The sequence below is a fragment of the Phoenix dactylifera genome, chromosome 12, assembly GCF_051530095.1.
Source record: "Phoenix dactylifera cultivar Ajwa chromosome 12, Ajwa_hap1_PhDact_Kaust_v1.1, whole genome shotgun sequence".
Classification (NCBI taxonomy): domain Eukaryota; kingdom Viridiplantae; phylum Streptophyta; class Magnoliopsida; order Arecales; family Arecaceae; genus Phoenix; species Phoenix dactylifera.
In genome coordinates this window covers 9,480,991-9,497,713 of record NC_143201.1, presented here as the reverse complement: position 1 = coordinate 9,497,713, position 16,723 = coordinate 9,480,991, and the positions used below count along the sequence as shown (strand labels likewise).

The following is a 16,723-nucleotide window of genomic DNA, read 5'->3' as shown; positions in this document are numbered from 1 at the left end:
AAAGTTTTGCAAAATGTATATTTTTTCTTTTTATTTGCAGGAGCAAATGTATGAAATAATACTTTGTTAAAAATAAAAAAATAGAATATTTTATTTTATACATTATAAGGTTTTTTTTTGCTAAAATACATTATAAGGTTTTTCAAGATGTTCTTTTTCTGCGGACGTGTGCACGTGGCCGGTATAGCGGCCCCAATCCTCTTCCAAAAAGGAATTATGTTCCAAATCGGACTCCTTCGCTCCGCACCTTTTCCCTCCCCTGCCTTCTCGCCCTCAATCGCAATTGTATTTCCCGAATAACGAGAGAGAAGAGAAAGGCAGCGAGCGAGGGGGTGTGGCGATTAGGGCTTTTTTTCTCCCACCCTTCAGAAATTGGGATCCATACTCCTCTATGTCGCTGCCAAATCCCTCACCCACCTCCGTAAAAGAAGGAGGCGAAGAGGAAGAGGTCGAGAAGAAAGAAGAGAAGCAGGTCGAGAAAAAAGAAGGAGAAAAAGCGGCGGAGAGAAAACAAGAAAACCAGGTCGAGAAAGGCCAGGCTTCTGCGCCCTCCCCAATCCCATCGATCAACCATTTTTTTAATCTCAACGCCGCCCTCTCCGATTTCGTCCGCCAATGGGACGGCCTCCTGCACTTCCTCGACTCCATCGGCGCCTCCATCGATGGCCGCTCCAAGGATCTCGACGCCCTCCAAACCCCCGACGGCGAGCAAGTGGCGGCCATGGCAGTGAAAAAAGAAGCAAAGTCCGGCCAAGAAAAGCCCTCGTTGGATGAACCCCGAGCGGAGCTCCACTCGATCTGCGAGACCATGGGCAGCCGCTTCCTCCGCAAGTTCGTCACCACCCACTTCTCCGAACTCGATTGGCTCCGCAGAGAAGTCCCTGCCGCCCTCCGGCGCGCCCCCAGCCCGGCCAGACTAGTCTTCGATTCCATCGGGCGGTTCTACCTTCAGGGCAGCAAGGCCTATGAGCGCAATCCCACGGTGATTGTCGGCCGCCGTGCCTGCATTCTCATTCTGGAGTTTTACGTCCTCTCCGGTTTACCCTCGGAGATCGAATCCTCTGTCAAGCAGGATGCCATGGTGGCTGCCCTCGCCTGGAGGAGCAGGCTTGTTGCAGAGGGTGGCGTCAAGTCTGCGACGGCTGTGGATGCTCTGGGCCTGGCTCTTTTTGTTGCGTCGTTTGGCATCCCGAATGATTTTGGGTGTGACGTGATGTATCACCTTCTCCGGTTGAGCAATCTGAAGAAGAAAGCTGATGTCTTCCAGCAATCCCCTATCATCCGCGAGAAGATTCCAGGTAATATTTGCATCTTTTGAAGCCTCTCTTGTTCATAGCATCTGATGATCTATTAATTAGCAATTCTTGCATGTCATTGGCCTAATGTCTATGGAATCCCCTGTAGTGAATATGTTGAAAAGCTTTATGAGCCTATTTGGCAATAATGGTATGCAGAAAAGAATTGCATAATTAGGCAGAAGATAGGAGAGGAGGTGCATGATTCTTTCAAGGAATAGACAAGCTTCATCAAACGAATATGAATGGATTTTAAATTGCTTAATTTGATTGACTCCTAGTATGATCTATATAAGAGGAAAGAGGCAAACAATAAAAAGTAAATACAAATTATCTGGCATGGTATCTAACTATTGTGGGTTTATGTGAGAAAATTGTGGGTTTTAAAGTTTGGAATGATTGGGGTTGTGATTTGAAGTCTTAGAATTCAAAATGGAAGAAAAGGTGCTGTACACATGTGGAAACATCTTATCATAGTGTTCTGGCTGAAGCAGACATGTAAAACATGTTTAAGATTTCTAGGTGTATATGGTGAAGATACTAACTCTAGCTACTTCTGTTGAGTTTTGATTTTCAGAGGGAATCTTCAACACTCCTCTATTTCTTTCGCTGAGGAAAAGTGGGATAGAGGAGTACTGGGAGTGGAGTCGGTCTAAAGCAATTAATCTACACTTGTAGATATATGAAACTTATTTCATTTCTAAGAAACTAAGAGAAAATAATGATACATTTCCATATTTCTTGGGCAACTGCAGTCCAGGCTGTACTGGCAATTAACAGGCACAATTATGAAGTGAAAAATAAATGCACAATCTTCAAAGAGAGAAAAGGTAAGTCAGACATTTGTTTTTGGTGAATAATTTCAATCAGAGTAGCGAAACATTTTTCAAAACACTAAAACACTGCTTAAACTTTCTGAACCTGGAATCCTAGTAATTATAAGACCATTTCCTTGTTTTTCTTGAAAAGAAGGAAGAAAGATACAACGAAGGAAGCCTAGGAGGCTCAAAGTCAAAGAGTGGAGGAAACAATAGGACTCGACCAACTAGAGATTTAACTTTGATGGCCATAAAAAATGCCTTCTACCCTTGTCTCAGGCCAATTAGTGGTGGGGCTGCTACTTAATATAACTAGCTTAATAAGGGCTTCATAAAATAAACCATTACCCCATAATAGTAATAAGTTAGGGACTTTATTGTAAACCTTGTGGACCATCAAAAAGCCTTGATTAACCAAGTAACCAAGACTGATAAAAAGCTCCATATGGCATTTGGAGTGAGAATTACTTTCTTTCTTTTGTCTCTTGTATCCATCTTTAAACAGTGGAAAACATGCAACAAACAATGCAAAGCAAGGCATCTAGGGTGCTACCTAGGTGTATCGCTCGATTAGAGAGTGGTTTAGGGTTGGTTTGGAGCAAGCTAACTTCGATTTGCACTTGAACAACACGATCCGGGTTGGTTTGAGTGGTTCAGGTGTGGTTCCTACCATCCTAGCGACCCACCTTGTAATAAGAGGAGCTTAGTTCGATTCAAATTGATAGGTACACACCAAACCTACCAAACCTTGTGGTTGCCTAGTCTTTGCTTGGCAATGATAACGTAAAAAAAGGACCAATGTAGACCTCATGGACTATTAGTTCAAAATATTGAAAATCGATACGATATCAACCAAGGATGGTATGGTACATGATTGGCTTGATGAAAGCATAGTATATCATACCGGCTCGAGCTGGACGGTACGGGGCATTTCGTATCGTACCGGTTCGGTACCGGTACTCAGTATAGGTGGCGTACCGACACTCGGTATGCTAAAAAAATTTCGTACTATACCGTACTGACACTGTACTAGTGTGGCACTGGTACGGGGTCCGGTGCCGAGATGGCGAACCTTGAATGAAAAGTATCGATGAATATGTAGAGATACACCTCGTAAACTTAGTACTACCTTTTTTTTGGCCTTCAAATTGTGATATTTACACATGTCAAGTGCCTTAGTCAAACTTTTTTATGTGTGTGGAAGTAACATAAATAAATATCACATAATATCACATAACTTACAACCTAAAATACATTTAAAAGATATGTCAAAATTAACAATCAAAATGGAAGTGAAATGCAACTATAGTAGCGCCTAAATCTAAAATCATTGAAATAATCACTATTATTATCAATGATCACATTCAAGGCACTAGCCTAGAACTTGTATTATATATTGTTTTTGTATTTGATGTTGGAGATAGCATCAGTGCAGAACTTCTACCATTCCTTACTTTTATTTCTCACTTTTTGCTAGCAATTAATCTTTGCTATGGGAAGCTCTAAATGTTTTTGCAAGAAATTTAGAAAACAAAAGGGTTTCATTAAAAATATGCGTTCAATCAAGTTCAATTTTCTTCTCAGATTTTTGGAATCAAAAAATAGAAACCAAAAGCAATATCAATTAACTTATCGAGTTTTTTTATCAATTTTTTATTTTTTGTGATTTTTATAGCATAGTCTATATTGCAAGTTCATTGCATGCTCTTCCTTAAAGCATTCACCTTATTTCTGTTGGGGCAACAACTTATGTTTTTTTAATGATTTAATGACATTTTTAAACATATATGTTTTAAATAATTAAAAATAGATAATTAATATAAAATATTTTTTATGAAAATGTTCTCCATATCTTAGAAAATATTTTTTAATTATCTGACACTATATGTCTTCTTAAGTTTTCTAATTTTTAATCAATTCAGTAACCTTTAAAAATAAAAAATGGAAATTATATTAATTCAGATTTTTTGGATAAGCTCCATATGAGTTGCAAGGAAGAGTGTGGGCACAGGGAAGTATAATTTTTAACAAATGCTCTTATTTGGAAAGTGCTTAGGATGTGGATGTGGGTCTGAGATTCTAGGAAGGTTCCAAAGCATGTGCATTGCCATTTGGAAGATTCCGTTTTTGTCTGCTGAGTTCTGCATACGAAACATATAAAGAAAAAACAACCTGAATGGTGCTCTTGGTCATTTTGATTTAAATTGAGATAATTTTGGGCCTCGACTCAAGTGGAACCTGCATATACTTGAAACTAACCAATTGTAGGTCAAATTTTGGTAGCATGGGTTCGCTACTGTTACCTTGTCTGAAAATTGATATTTTTATGTTTGAAAAAAATTAGGAAGATTATTTTTTGAAAAGATCAATAAGCTTGGAAAAAAGCTATTTTTGGATCATAGATAAACTCTTTCTTGACAATTATTTGAAAATCATCCTAAACGAACCTCAATTGCTTGGGTTGCTTTTGCATTTACACAAAATTTGCTATTGCTTTTGCTGGTCAATCCAAAATCTTGAAATTTTTTAACTTTGATCCTAGATTCATGTCTGGTGTGGATCCAATGATCAAATAGGGATGAATCTCAAATTGATGGAGTTTTCCCCTAATTTCATTGATAAGTCATGAATTAGTCGGTGGTTTTGATAAAGTTTAAAATATCTATAGGGAAGAAAATTACCTAGCTAGAGTGACTTTCTAGCTCAAAAAAAAGGTTTTAGATTGGTTGATCTAATGTGAAAATCCTCGTGTAGCTTGTCTCTTCTTCCTCTCATTTTCACCTTCAAATAGTTGAAAGCAAGAGAGAATCACCTTTTAACCCACTTCCAAAGCGGTACCTAATTGTACCACTAAGATTATGGAATGGTTTAGTGTTGTTCCTGTGTGAACTAACCTCTATGTGCCTTCAAATTGCTTGATCCATCCTTGATTCGAGCGGTTCGAACAATTTTGTTCTGAATCAAGCCTTCTCGTTCTGAATCGATCCTTCATGTACCGAGGGCCTTGGTATGCTATGTACCATGGAATGCCGTACCGGCCCGGTCCTAGACCGGTACCGGAACCACAAGAAAATCGGTATTTTCCGGTTTTTTAGCCGAACCGGCCGGTACGGAGTCCGTACTGGTCGGTACCGGCCGATACTGCTTGGTACCGGCCTTGTATCAGTGCGAACCGACCGGTTCGCACCGGTACGATTTTTTTTTAGAACCACTGCGCCTCGCGCTGTGGTTTTTGAAACCACCGCGTACCGGCCGGTACGTACCGGACCGAACCAGTATCGTACCGGTCCGGCCGGCCACCGGTACGCCAACCGGTACCGATACGGCGGACCTTGCTATGTACCAATGAGTACCTAAGTTGCCACAGCTAGGAGCTAGTGCAGGAGCGGATGTGGGTGTAGATGCAAGAACACAGATATTTTAGAAATACTTTTAGTTAGAAAGTGGTCAAGAAGTGGGTGTATTACCTTAGGCAGAAGATTATGGTTATTAATAGAATTGTTAGTGCAAGGTCAAAGAATGCGACATAGGAAAGGAATTAAGCAGATTTGGAAGGTATTAAGCTAGAAATGGCTGTGCTTGAGGAGAAACATTCAATAATTCTGAGATATTGGATTACTGGAAAAGTTAATGAGATGACACTAGTGTTGAGAAGAATGATTGATTTGTGCCAATCTCTTGTACCCAATATTGCTTAAAAGATGACTTTAAGCATAAAATCATGTTAAATTTTCATGAATAGGTGGAAATTCATGGTTCACTGTACTGCTAAGGTTGTATTCTGTCGTACTATTAGTGAACTGATACTTGGTATGGAGGGGCATACTCGGTGTTGGTACCATGAACCAACCTGTATTGATGGTGTGCCTATATGGTATTAGTATGGGTACTGAAATGGATATTGCAAATTGTGGTTGCAATAGAGTTAAAATATGTTAACACTTGGAAAAATCTAAAATATTATCTTGGAAAATATTTCATAAAAAGTTATTATCTTACACTATGTGCAGATGGCAATCTAACTTACCATTAATAGAGATGGGACAATGTAAAGCTAATTTTCTGAACCCTCAGCTGAGAACAACTTATATAGAAATCCCGCAAATGCTATCTTATTTTTTTTGAATATCAAGGACAATTACTTGGATGGAAATTTATTGCTAGTTCAATGTCTTAAATATGGGCAGGTGCATTATCTAGTTATAAGGTTGCCATGCTATGTGAGTGGTCAATAGATCGTATATATGGTTGATATTTTCTAGTTATTTTAAAAATGAATAAGCTACAGAAAAATTTTAATAATTGCAATACTGATAACAAGTAACAATAACTACAAAATACTTGTTACCTATATCTACTAGCAAAAATTATAATATTATTATCAAATTAGCTTTATTAACAATCTTACTAGCGGGAACTTCCATTTAGGATGCCGCACTTGCTCTCCAGTCTCCTTGGTAACTCATTCTTGTGCCTGCTTCCTAAGTGTTTTCTTATTAAATTTTTTAAGAGCCCTGCTTTCCGATACCCACCCCTGACCTGCTTCCAGTAACTAAATCAACAGTATTTACATCCGGTCCGGTTGTAACCCACACTCACCCACCAACTACATCCTACCTGCTGCAGCATAGTCTTGTGTAAAAGCAAGCTGCATGTGTGGTTGTTTAATTCTAATTAGATGACATATCTAGCCCTATTCAGCTGCATATAGGGTACGATGTGTGTTCAATTGACCAAATCCACATAAGTGGCCGCATGCACCACTTTTTTTTATAATACTGACAATTTGTAATGCACTAAAAATAATCTCCAGCTAAAAGGTAAGTGAAGCTAAATTTTTATGGTTATTAAGCCTTGATGTACTCTAAAGTTGCAATTTAGATCCAATTGTTCTTTTTTCTTTTTATTTTGGGGAGTGGACCAATTATTCTTTAGTATATACTAATTAATGAAAGTAATAAAATAAATTGTATGCTAGGTTAAAGACTGTCTGAAAGGCGTTAAGCAGCACAAAGCTGATATACGAGGAGAAATGTTCCATAATTCAGAGATTAGTTTCCTGGAATAGATAATGAGATGATGTCAATGTTAAGAAGGATGACTGATTCATGCCAAGTACTTGTACTGAATGTTGCTCATGACAACCATAAGCATGAAATCTTGCTATCTTTGAGATTTTGAGTGCATGCTCAGAGAGTTGAAATATGCTAATATGTGAAAGAATTTGATTTATTATTCCAAAAATATTAGATTAGCTTGTATTTTATGTGGGGATGACCTCTTAATGAACCATAAATAGAGGTTGGCATGGTGTATTGTTGGTTTCCTCAATGGATGATAACTTATCTAAAGCTCCAATAAGAAAGGGCATCCTAATGTATGAGGCTCCTGCCACTACAAGATTTGGGGAGGGTCAGATGTACATGGCTTTACCTCCAAGTGCGGAGAGGCTGTTTTTGTATTTTGAATCATTGACATGCAAGTCACAGTGGAGCAACATTATTGTTGTACCAAGGCTTGCTGTCTATCTAAAACTCCTGTGAAACATTATTTTCCTCTTCTTGAATGTAGGTGAAAAAAATCTATGAAAAAAGAATATGGGCAAAAAACATACGCAGAAACCCTTTAGTAGGTCAAAGTTGTTATTACAGGGAGATGCAACATTTGAAAAATGAACATGCTTTCCAGCTAAAAAGTGAGTGCGGTTAAATTTTTATACTTATTGGTGTTAGTGCTGATGTATTGTAATATACACTAAGTTTAAGGAAGGACAAGTTTTTCCAATGCAAGGTCGAAGGTTGCAACACATGAAAGATGGTAGGCATTAGGCACTTATAATACACAGGGGTTGAAATTAATAAGTGGGACAGGTAATATTCATTTGAAGGATAGATATCTTCCTCAGGACTGCCAATAACTGTTGTTTAATATTTATCTGATTTCACTATTTATGTCAGAAAGTGATACAGTGAGTTAGTAACATGAATTTTTATCTGCAAGATAGGTAAGGGGCAGAACATCATTGAAATACATTTCCTGCTATTGATATGATACAGATTTTTATGAAAGAGATGATTGGATTACCTATCATCTTGCTGCAGATTGCTGTTGATTTTCAATTGAACTTAATAAATTTCATCAGTATTCCGTAGCCTAAGATTCACCAATTGTCTCTTTCATAAGCACATGAAATGTAGGCATGTCATGGTATATGCTGGTGTTCTGTTAATTTGATCACTTGCAAAATGATTTCTATGAACATGGTGTTTTTCCTGCATCAAAGTACATTTTATGTTGCTTTTGATGTTTTGCAATATATGACGGTGGAACCTACATTTGATTTAGGTATTGGGATCTTGCTTAGCCTGTCCATGCATTTGTATGCTTTAATGGATGCAGGGAGTTAAAAATTCTTTGACCTATCAACTTCACCTCATGAGCTTTAATGAACCTGAGACCTTTCTTACCTTTTATAATGTAAGTTTGTAATTAAATTCACCAAACTCCAATTTCTGATTTCTGGGAGCTCCTTCCATTGGTTCCATAGAGCTCACTGATCCACACTCCTGATCAAGATTCGCCGTCTTGGTACCGAACCTCGTACTGGTGCCACACTAGTACTGTGTCAGTACGGTACAGTATGGCACGGAGTCTTTTCAGCATATCGAGTATCGGTATGTCATCCGTACCGGGTATTGGTACTGAATTGGTATGGTACGGTTGCTTCGTACTGTCCGATTCAGGCTAATACGGTGAACCATATTTCTGATTGCCCTTAATTTTTGTAAAGCCTGTCCATCAAAATCTGAAACTCCTTTTATTAGCATCAATAATTGGTTTCTCAATAGCTTGAATTGTTTTATTATGCCTTAAAGCTGCCTTTGCAAATCTAACGTGATCGATTTATTTATTTTTTATTTTGTAATATGAAATTTTAATTGCATGAATATGTTTCTTTATCGTATATAATGTCCTTTGTTATGGTTTTCGTGCTGTAGATATCATTAAAGAATTGCTAAGCAAGGACATGCATGTTGAAGCAGTTCACCTGGCTTGTGCTTTTGGGCTGGGGGAGAAATTTCCCCCGATCCCTTTGCTATCTTCTGTTTTACTGAAATCATTGCAGACTGCAAAAGAACAAAGAGAAGGACAATCACTGGTATGATCTATCTTCCTTTCATTTGAATGGGAGTAAAATAAATTTTCACTTAAATTCGTAACATTCTACCACTTTGCAACATTAGATTTTTATAAACACTATGCCAACAAAAGATTTGTGTGTCATTTGTTGCATTTCTTATTGAGTTTGTCAGCGGCAGCAAGTTCTTTCATTCATAATACTAAATTTTTGCTGTGATTTTTTTTCTTTGACTTTTTACTTGCTTTTTGCATTATTATATATGATAAGGAAAGAATAATTTGTGATGAACTTCAATATCTTTGTGGTAGCGAATAACTTGTGCTGAACTTCAATATCTTTGTGGTAACTTAAGAGCCTCCTATTGAAAATGTATAATGCATGTAAAATTTAATGTGAAAAGTGACGACGAACCAGAACGTTTAGTCAACACCATCTAATTACTTAAAAAATAAGTATACAAAGCTTAGAGTCAATTCTATTTAGTATATTACTTTTAGGGCTCTGTTTAGTCTCAAGAGAAGTAAGAGAGAAGATTTTATACTAGGGGAAACCCTGTGTTCTTATGTTTTCTGGATGAAAAAAAATGTATGTGTTGCTGGAGGACAATCTTGTATCTTTTTCAAAGAATAGAAATTTGCCAATTTTCCATTGTTCAATTGAATTATTCTTCCATTGTTTCATTTTTCTGGCAAGCATACAAAGCCTAAGTCCCTACCTTGAGGATAAAAATAACTGTAAGATTTGGGAATTTTTCATGGCTGTAGATTAATGTATGTGGATCTGTAAACATTTCTCTACATGTCACAGAACCATCTAGGATGTTGTTTGGTTCCTTTTGACAGAATGAAATTTTGATGTTCTATGAATTCATTTAGAACCTTCAATCACTGTAGCTGAGGTATCACCACAATGCCAGATCAGATCTGGTAATGTAATGTTTATATGTCACTTTAATGATATGTATGGGAGCTTTCTGGTGACATTATATGTAATGGTTTTATGCAGGAAGGAGCCAATAAAAAGCAGTTAGCAGTGCTTAAATCAGTAGTTAAATGTGTGGAAGATAACAAACTTGATCCTTCTGAGATTGCTAGTTTTAATTTATATCAGAAGATTGCTGGTTTAGAAAGAGATATTGCAAAAGGTAAGCAGAAATTTAAAAATAAAAACCTCAAGCGAAGGGCTGAGGAGGCTGGACCCTTGAACCAACCAGAAACACAAGCTAAACGTCTTTGGCCTGCTCCAGCAGAAGTGTCTCCTGGGGTTACCCCTCATCTAACTATGCAAACTCAGGAGCAGAGAAGCCCCGCACTATCTGATACTAAAGGTTTATACAATGGTCTTACCCTGCAAAGCATGCATGATGGTGGATTCACAGGATCGCATTATAGAAGTGGCACGGAATTACTGACAGGAGGTGTGCATGGTTCAGCAGGAGTTGGCGGTAGTATTGAACCTGCTGCTGCTGCAGATAGTGGTGGATTAACACTGGGAAACAATGTTGGGTCATATGCAAACATCAGTGGAGGTTCATATGGGTGGCATCAAGATGGAGCACTTGATGCCAGATCTGTTGCACAGGGCTATTCAGGTTTTGCACCTTCAGCAAGCTGGATGGATCCATCAACAGCTGCAGCACAAAGTTCATATCAACCACAGGCTTCATCCTTTGGCGTTGAAACAAGGAGCTCAGGCTCTAATCTGTATCGTTTTGCAGATATTGTTTTGGAACGTGAGACAGACTACAACTCTAGCAAAAGCAACGCAATGCCCGGTGCCACCAACCCTAGCTATTACTCATCTTACCTAGGCTGAATTGAAAGTGTTTAGTTTTGCTATTTGTTTTCTTGTAATACCCAAACAATTGGCTGAATCTTCTAGCTGGATGCTCACCATATCAAAAGATCAGTTGCAATATCTATTTTGTTATAGCCCCAGGTCGGTTGCCATCTGCTTAAACATAGTTTGCGGATTATTAAGGCTGCTCTTCAGTTGTATGTAAACTTTGTGGTGGTGTCTCTTAGTCATCTGATAGATATCATTAGCAACTAGCTATACTCTGTAAGAAGATGTCCGAGTTAGAGCAGTCAAAGGTTAACACACCTTTCCTTCCTGTGAAAAGAATTGAAAGTTTTTATTTTCCCTTTTCTTTCTTTATTATATTGCATGCTACTCAGCTCCTTATAAAAAACCCATAGCGAACTTGGTCTCCTGCTCTTGAAAGTTACTTGTATCATGATCATGCATCTGCTCCATTCTTCTCTGGTCGTCCTTATTTTTCTCAATTTTCTTCATAATGGTTTTCCATGTCTTTCTTCAAAGCAGTATAGTTGAACAAAGAGAAGTGATGATGAAATGGAAGTTTCATTTTTCTTCAGCCATAATATTTGATCGTAGCTTGTTGATGAGGATTGTTGTATAATGGATTTTTGGGGACCCGTGGTTGCCGAACCAGTCCACAAGGCATAAGCTTGCACGGTGGCCTTAGGAAACTTGAGCACATTACCAGTCGGAAAGTTACAATTTTATGCGATTGGCTGGTTGGCTTTTCCGTGGCTTGCGAATTAAATGATGCGATCTACCTGATTTTGTTTTAGCGGTGATGGGCGTCCTGAGCCTATGAAGCATCGTAACACTACCATCTCAAGTTCAAATTTGTGTACAAAGGTTGGTGAACTACTCCGAGGAAAAAGCCTCAAGTTCTTGCTCTGTTTGTTAGTTTTAGCTTGAAAAGGTCCACTCTCCGGATAAGATATTGGTGGCATGAGAAGGGATGCCGAGTAAGCTTTCGGCTTGGTGACCATTCGTCATATATTAGGTGCTTGGCGTATCTCTTCAACCCCAATCAAGTTGCTTCTTAAGTATACGAACTTTTGAATATAGAAATTTGAAATCAGATGATGAAACAAAAAGGTCTCACAATAATCTTTAAAAAATATATCTATATTGTACATCGAGCAGGGTGCAGGTTTTAGGATGACGCCGTATGATTTTAGATTGCATCATGTCAACCTTTCCCTTAAGTTCTCATTTGTTGCCGCCTCGCCCACGTTTACGAGGGCCACATTTCTCCACGTTTGCAAGTGTACTATATATATATATATATTCATCATCCAGAGTCTACCTAACAAACCACTTGAACAGCGCCATTTCATATGTATATTCTCATCAGTCACGACAGCCCAAACTCGCCCACGTTTCAATTAATTCAATTTTACTGGAGAGAAAGAAAAGGAGTTCACCACGTAAAGTTTAAAGCACATTTTTAGATAGGAACCAAAACAATAACCAAAAATCCATATTTTCCCACATCCAATCGCACCAGCTCATACTTTCCCCTTTCATGTATCACATATGCCCAGCAACTCAAATGTATCACGTATGCTCAGCAATATCCAGAAATAATTAAATTTCTCTCTCTTGTGATACAATGGTTCCAACTATTCATACCTTATTTTCATGTGGTAGAAATACATTTCAATTAATTCATTTGCTTTAGAGGAAATACAAGAATTGTATCAAATAAAGTTGAAAATTTACTTACCTATAATGAGACCCGAAATTTTAACCAAATGCCAATCCTAACTTGCATGCATCACATGCACCTCCCACTTTTTGAAAGAAGCTAACTATCATGATAATAACCTTGTCTTCCACGCATGCACAACACATGCTCAATATATAATTAGCTAAGAAACCCAGGCATCAACTCCAAAACACACAGCGATGGCACGAGGCAGGAGGCACGAGATGTGAGAAGATGATCCAGATAAAAAGATAACCTGAATTTACTCACAACTAATTGTTATAAAAAAAAGGGGAAGGATCAACAATGCAAATGCTAAGAAACGATTGTCTGCCATTTAATGTGGACAATATACAAACCTCACTTTATGATCTGGTTTTTCTAGCCTGGCGACGCTGCTTTTAATGTGGACATATATGTGCCTGATGTTTTTTAGATGGGCCAAGATTTAAACTTTATGATCCGATTTCCTGCCTAAGAATGCTACTTTTCTTTAACCTAGTGATGGGCAATTGACAAGGGACTATGAACTTGTTTGGTCCGCAGCAAAAAATTTATTTTATTGAAATATTTTTTATAGAAAGTTGATGCCTGAATATATGACACCTAATGTTGATACCTAAATCCTGCTTGATCATGTTCTGATGATCTGGAGATATGGAGGGTATAGATCAACCCGCTCGGTCCATGATGGTAGAAGACGGAGCACCAATGGCTGTGCAGAGTTGCAGATCTGCATACAAAGAGAAGAAAAAAGGCCCGCCAGAGTAGCTCCAGCTGGGTCTCCTCCAATGCTTAAGTCAAGCAGGGCTTAGTGCAAGATGAGAAGGAACATGAAGATGGAATGAGAACGAAGATGGAGATGATGAAAGTCAGAAAGATCAGCAAGAACAACTTTAAGGTAGACATGATTTGGTTAGAAAATGAAGGAATGACTGCAATCACCAAAAGAAATTTATCATTGGTGATCCTTCATATGGAGTGAGAATAGATGAAGCCGAAAAAGCTCATAATTGGATAAATGTAATACAAGATAAATCTAATCAATTTGAAAAAAATAATATTTGAACAATTAGTAAGTAGACCTAAAGACCATCCAATAATTGAAACAAAATGATTATATTGAAATAAATTGGATGAAAATGATAATGTAATAAGAAACATAGCTAGATTATTTGCTCAAGAATATAACCAAGAAGAGAAATTGATTTTAATGAAATCTTTGCTCCCGTTGCTAGATTAAAAGCTATTAGATTATTGTTTGCTTTTACATGTTACATGAATTTCAAGTTTTTTTCGATGGATGTTAAAATTACTTTTTTAAATAGATATATAGCTAAAGAAGTTTATGTAGAACCATCTTCTAATTTTGAAAAATATAAATTTCCGATTCATGTTTTTAAATTGAACAAAGCGTTATAGGGTTTGAAATAGACACCCCAAGCTTGGTACAAAAGACTAAATAAATTCTTATTAAAAAATAATTTTTCAAGAGAAAATGTAGATACATCACTTTTCATAAAAAGGAAAGATAGTGATGTTTTAATTATTCAAACATATATCGATATTATTTTTGGTGCCACTAATGAAACTTTATGTCTAAGCTCATATAGGGAGAGTTTGAGATGAGCATGATGGAAAAAATCATCTTCTTCCTTAGACTCCAAATCAAATAAACCAAGGAAGGGATCTTTATTAGCCAATGCAAATATAAAAGAAAGATTTTGAATAAATTAGGTATGGAGAAGGCCAAGCACATTGGCGCCCCAATGAGTTTCTTATGTAAGCTAGACAAATATGAGCACGATAAAAGTATAAACTTAAAGCTTTATGGATGCATAATAGGTTCTTTATTGTATCTTACTACTAGTAGATTGGATATCTTGTTTAGCGTTTACATGTGTGTTAGAATTTAAGCTGAATCTTACTTAATTGCTATTAAAAAAATTCTACGATACCTAAATGGCACTCAAAATTTAGGTTTATGGTATTCAAAACAATCTTCAATTAATTTAATTGGCTACTTAGATGCAGACTTTGCTGGTTAAAATTGATAGAAACTAGTAGAATTTTCTAATTTTTAGGAGTTAACTTCATCGCTTGGTTTAGTAAGAAATAAAATTCAGTAGCATTACCTGCGACATGATAAGTACTAAATAATACATAAATTAACCTCTTTCTCATAGCACTTATCATTATTTTAATACATATATTTTGTAACTTTAACCATAAAAGATGTGTTACCTTCACCATTGCATTTTAATAAATTATCAGAGGTAATTCGAGTTAGATTAATATTTTGTCATATCGGTCGAGTCCAATGTGTGCAAGTCGAGTCGAACTAATTGAGATGATGTCTGAACCCAAACCACATGCACCTCCTGCATCTAAGGATCAAGCTTCCATCCTAGCGGTCCAACTTCTAGATCATGTCCACAGCCCCTGTTCCATGTGCATGGATCTTATCCTAGCTCCTTTGCATCCACGTCAACTAGATTCCCAAGCTTCCCAGCCATCAGCCGAATCCAAACTTCCCTCAACCATGGATTCCTCCCAGCGTCCGAGTTTGATCCCAGCCATCCCACGTGAATCTCCTAACATCCCAGCTCATGAATCCGTTTCTTCCTCCCATTCTTCCCACACATTATAGCCTCCCGGATTGATTCCAGCCAAGCCAAATCAAATTCAAATCTTCAAACCATTCTCCCAATCATCTCATCCCTCCAAGATCCTCCCAAATGGAACAGAGTTCTCCCACGTCCAGCTGCCCCACCTGCAGATCCAATTCAAAGTCTTTCGAATCCCTTGCATCCCAGAACAGAGTTTATCTTCTTCGAAAATCAAGCATCCCAGCATCCCGTTTGATCCCAGCCGTCCCATGTGAAATCTCGCATCCCGCTCCCATCCACGGATGAGCTCACACGTGCATCCCGCGTCGTCCACGTCCTCCGCAGCGTTGGTAGAAAGAAGAGAAGGAACCCGACTTCCCTCGATAGATAAGGGAGGGACTGTTCATGTCGCTATTAGGTAAATCGATTCAGAGGTTGATTCCGGCCCTCAAAACGCACGAGAATGGGATTTAGGTTCGACAAAGAGCCGGATACCGTTTCTGGCAAAGGCATTTGAAAGGATAAGAAGTTTTCAAACGGTATCCGGTGGTGAAGCGGAGAGAGAAAGCCGCGACGTCTCCCTTAGGAGTTGAGTAAGAAATCTTGAACCAAACGTCCTCCCGTGTGCGTTTCATTCGGATCCATGAACATAGCCTTCCACGTAACAGAGTTTCCTCTTCTTCCGTGTTCCAACTCCATCCGCAAGTGATCTCCTGCGTCCAAGATCTTCTTCCGCGTCTCCTCCGTGGTGAAATGGCATCAGCTCCTCTTTCGGATAAGATAATTTTCCAGAATTTCTATCCCAGCCTTCATTCCGTTCGAATTGGTTCCATCTCCACGGATTGCGTCTCAACCAAATCCTAGCAGAATCCCAGCTTCCTCCGCATCCCCTGCTCCTAATCTCCTTCACGGATCAGCGGACTCGGCATCCACCTCTCTTCCCACGGATCACCTTCTTCCTCATCTTCCATGCGTCCCTCCCAGCTCCCTCTTCTTCATCCAAACCGAATCCCCTGCTTCAACCGTTCCGAGCTTCACGTCTGTGGATCACAGCCAGCAACAGCCGTGGATCAACCTCCCACGGATCAGCATCTTCAGCCGTCTAACCTTTCTTCCGCATCTCGCCCACGTCCGCGAAATAGAGCCGTTTTTCCGTCCTTATCTTCCCACTCGGAGACCTTATCCACGTGATGAAACAGGGGGGTTACCGAGCCTATATAAAGAGGGATTTCTTTGATCGGGGGGCAATCCTTCTCGCGCCAAGTTCCCACAGAAGACCAGGAGGGACATTATTTTGGGTATTGTGGGAAGAACTTCCCACGGAAAGAAGAGAT

The 16,723-nt window shown here is 38.5% G+C and overlaps 1 protein-coding gene across 1 annotated transcript; it reads left to right on the top strand.

Moving 5' to 3' along the window:
• The first annotated feature begins 222 nt into the window (after positions 1-222).
• On the top strand, positions 223-11,171 carry FRI (FRIGIDA-like protein). The gene is made up of 3 exons (XM_008789875.6): positions 223-1,298; positions 9,112-9,272; positions 10,260-11,171. The coding sequence occupies exons 1-3, from the start codon at positions 392-394 to the stop codon at positions 11,067-11,069; spliced, it is 1,878 nt and encodes a 625-aa protein (XP_008788097.2). The 5' UTR covers positions 223-391; the 3' UTR covers positions 11,070-11,171.
• Positions 11,172-16,723: the final 5,552 nt, after the last annotated feature.

What these genes read in the sequence shown, in the direction of transcription:
- FRI (XM_008789875.6), top strand. Translation starts at nt 392, where the DNA reads ATGTCGCTGCCAAATCCCTCACCCACCTCCGTAAAAGAAGGAGGCGAA. An exon ending in CATCCGCGAGAAGATTCCAG is followed by an intron (nt 1,299 to 9,111) that starts GTAATATTTGCA and finishes TTCGTGCTGTAG; the next exon opens with ATATCATTAAAGAATTGCTA. An exon ending in AAAGAGAAGGACAATCACTG is followed by an intron (nt 9,273 to 10,259) that starts GTATGATCTATC and finishes GGTTTTATGCAG; the next exon opens with GAAGGAGCCAATAAAAAGCA.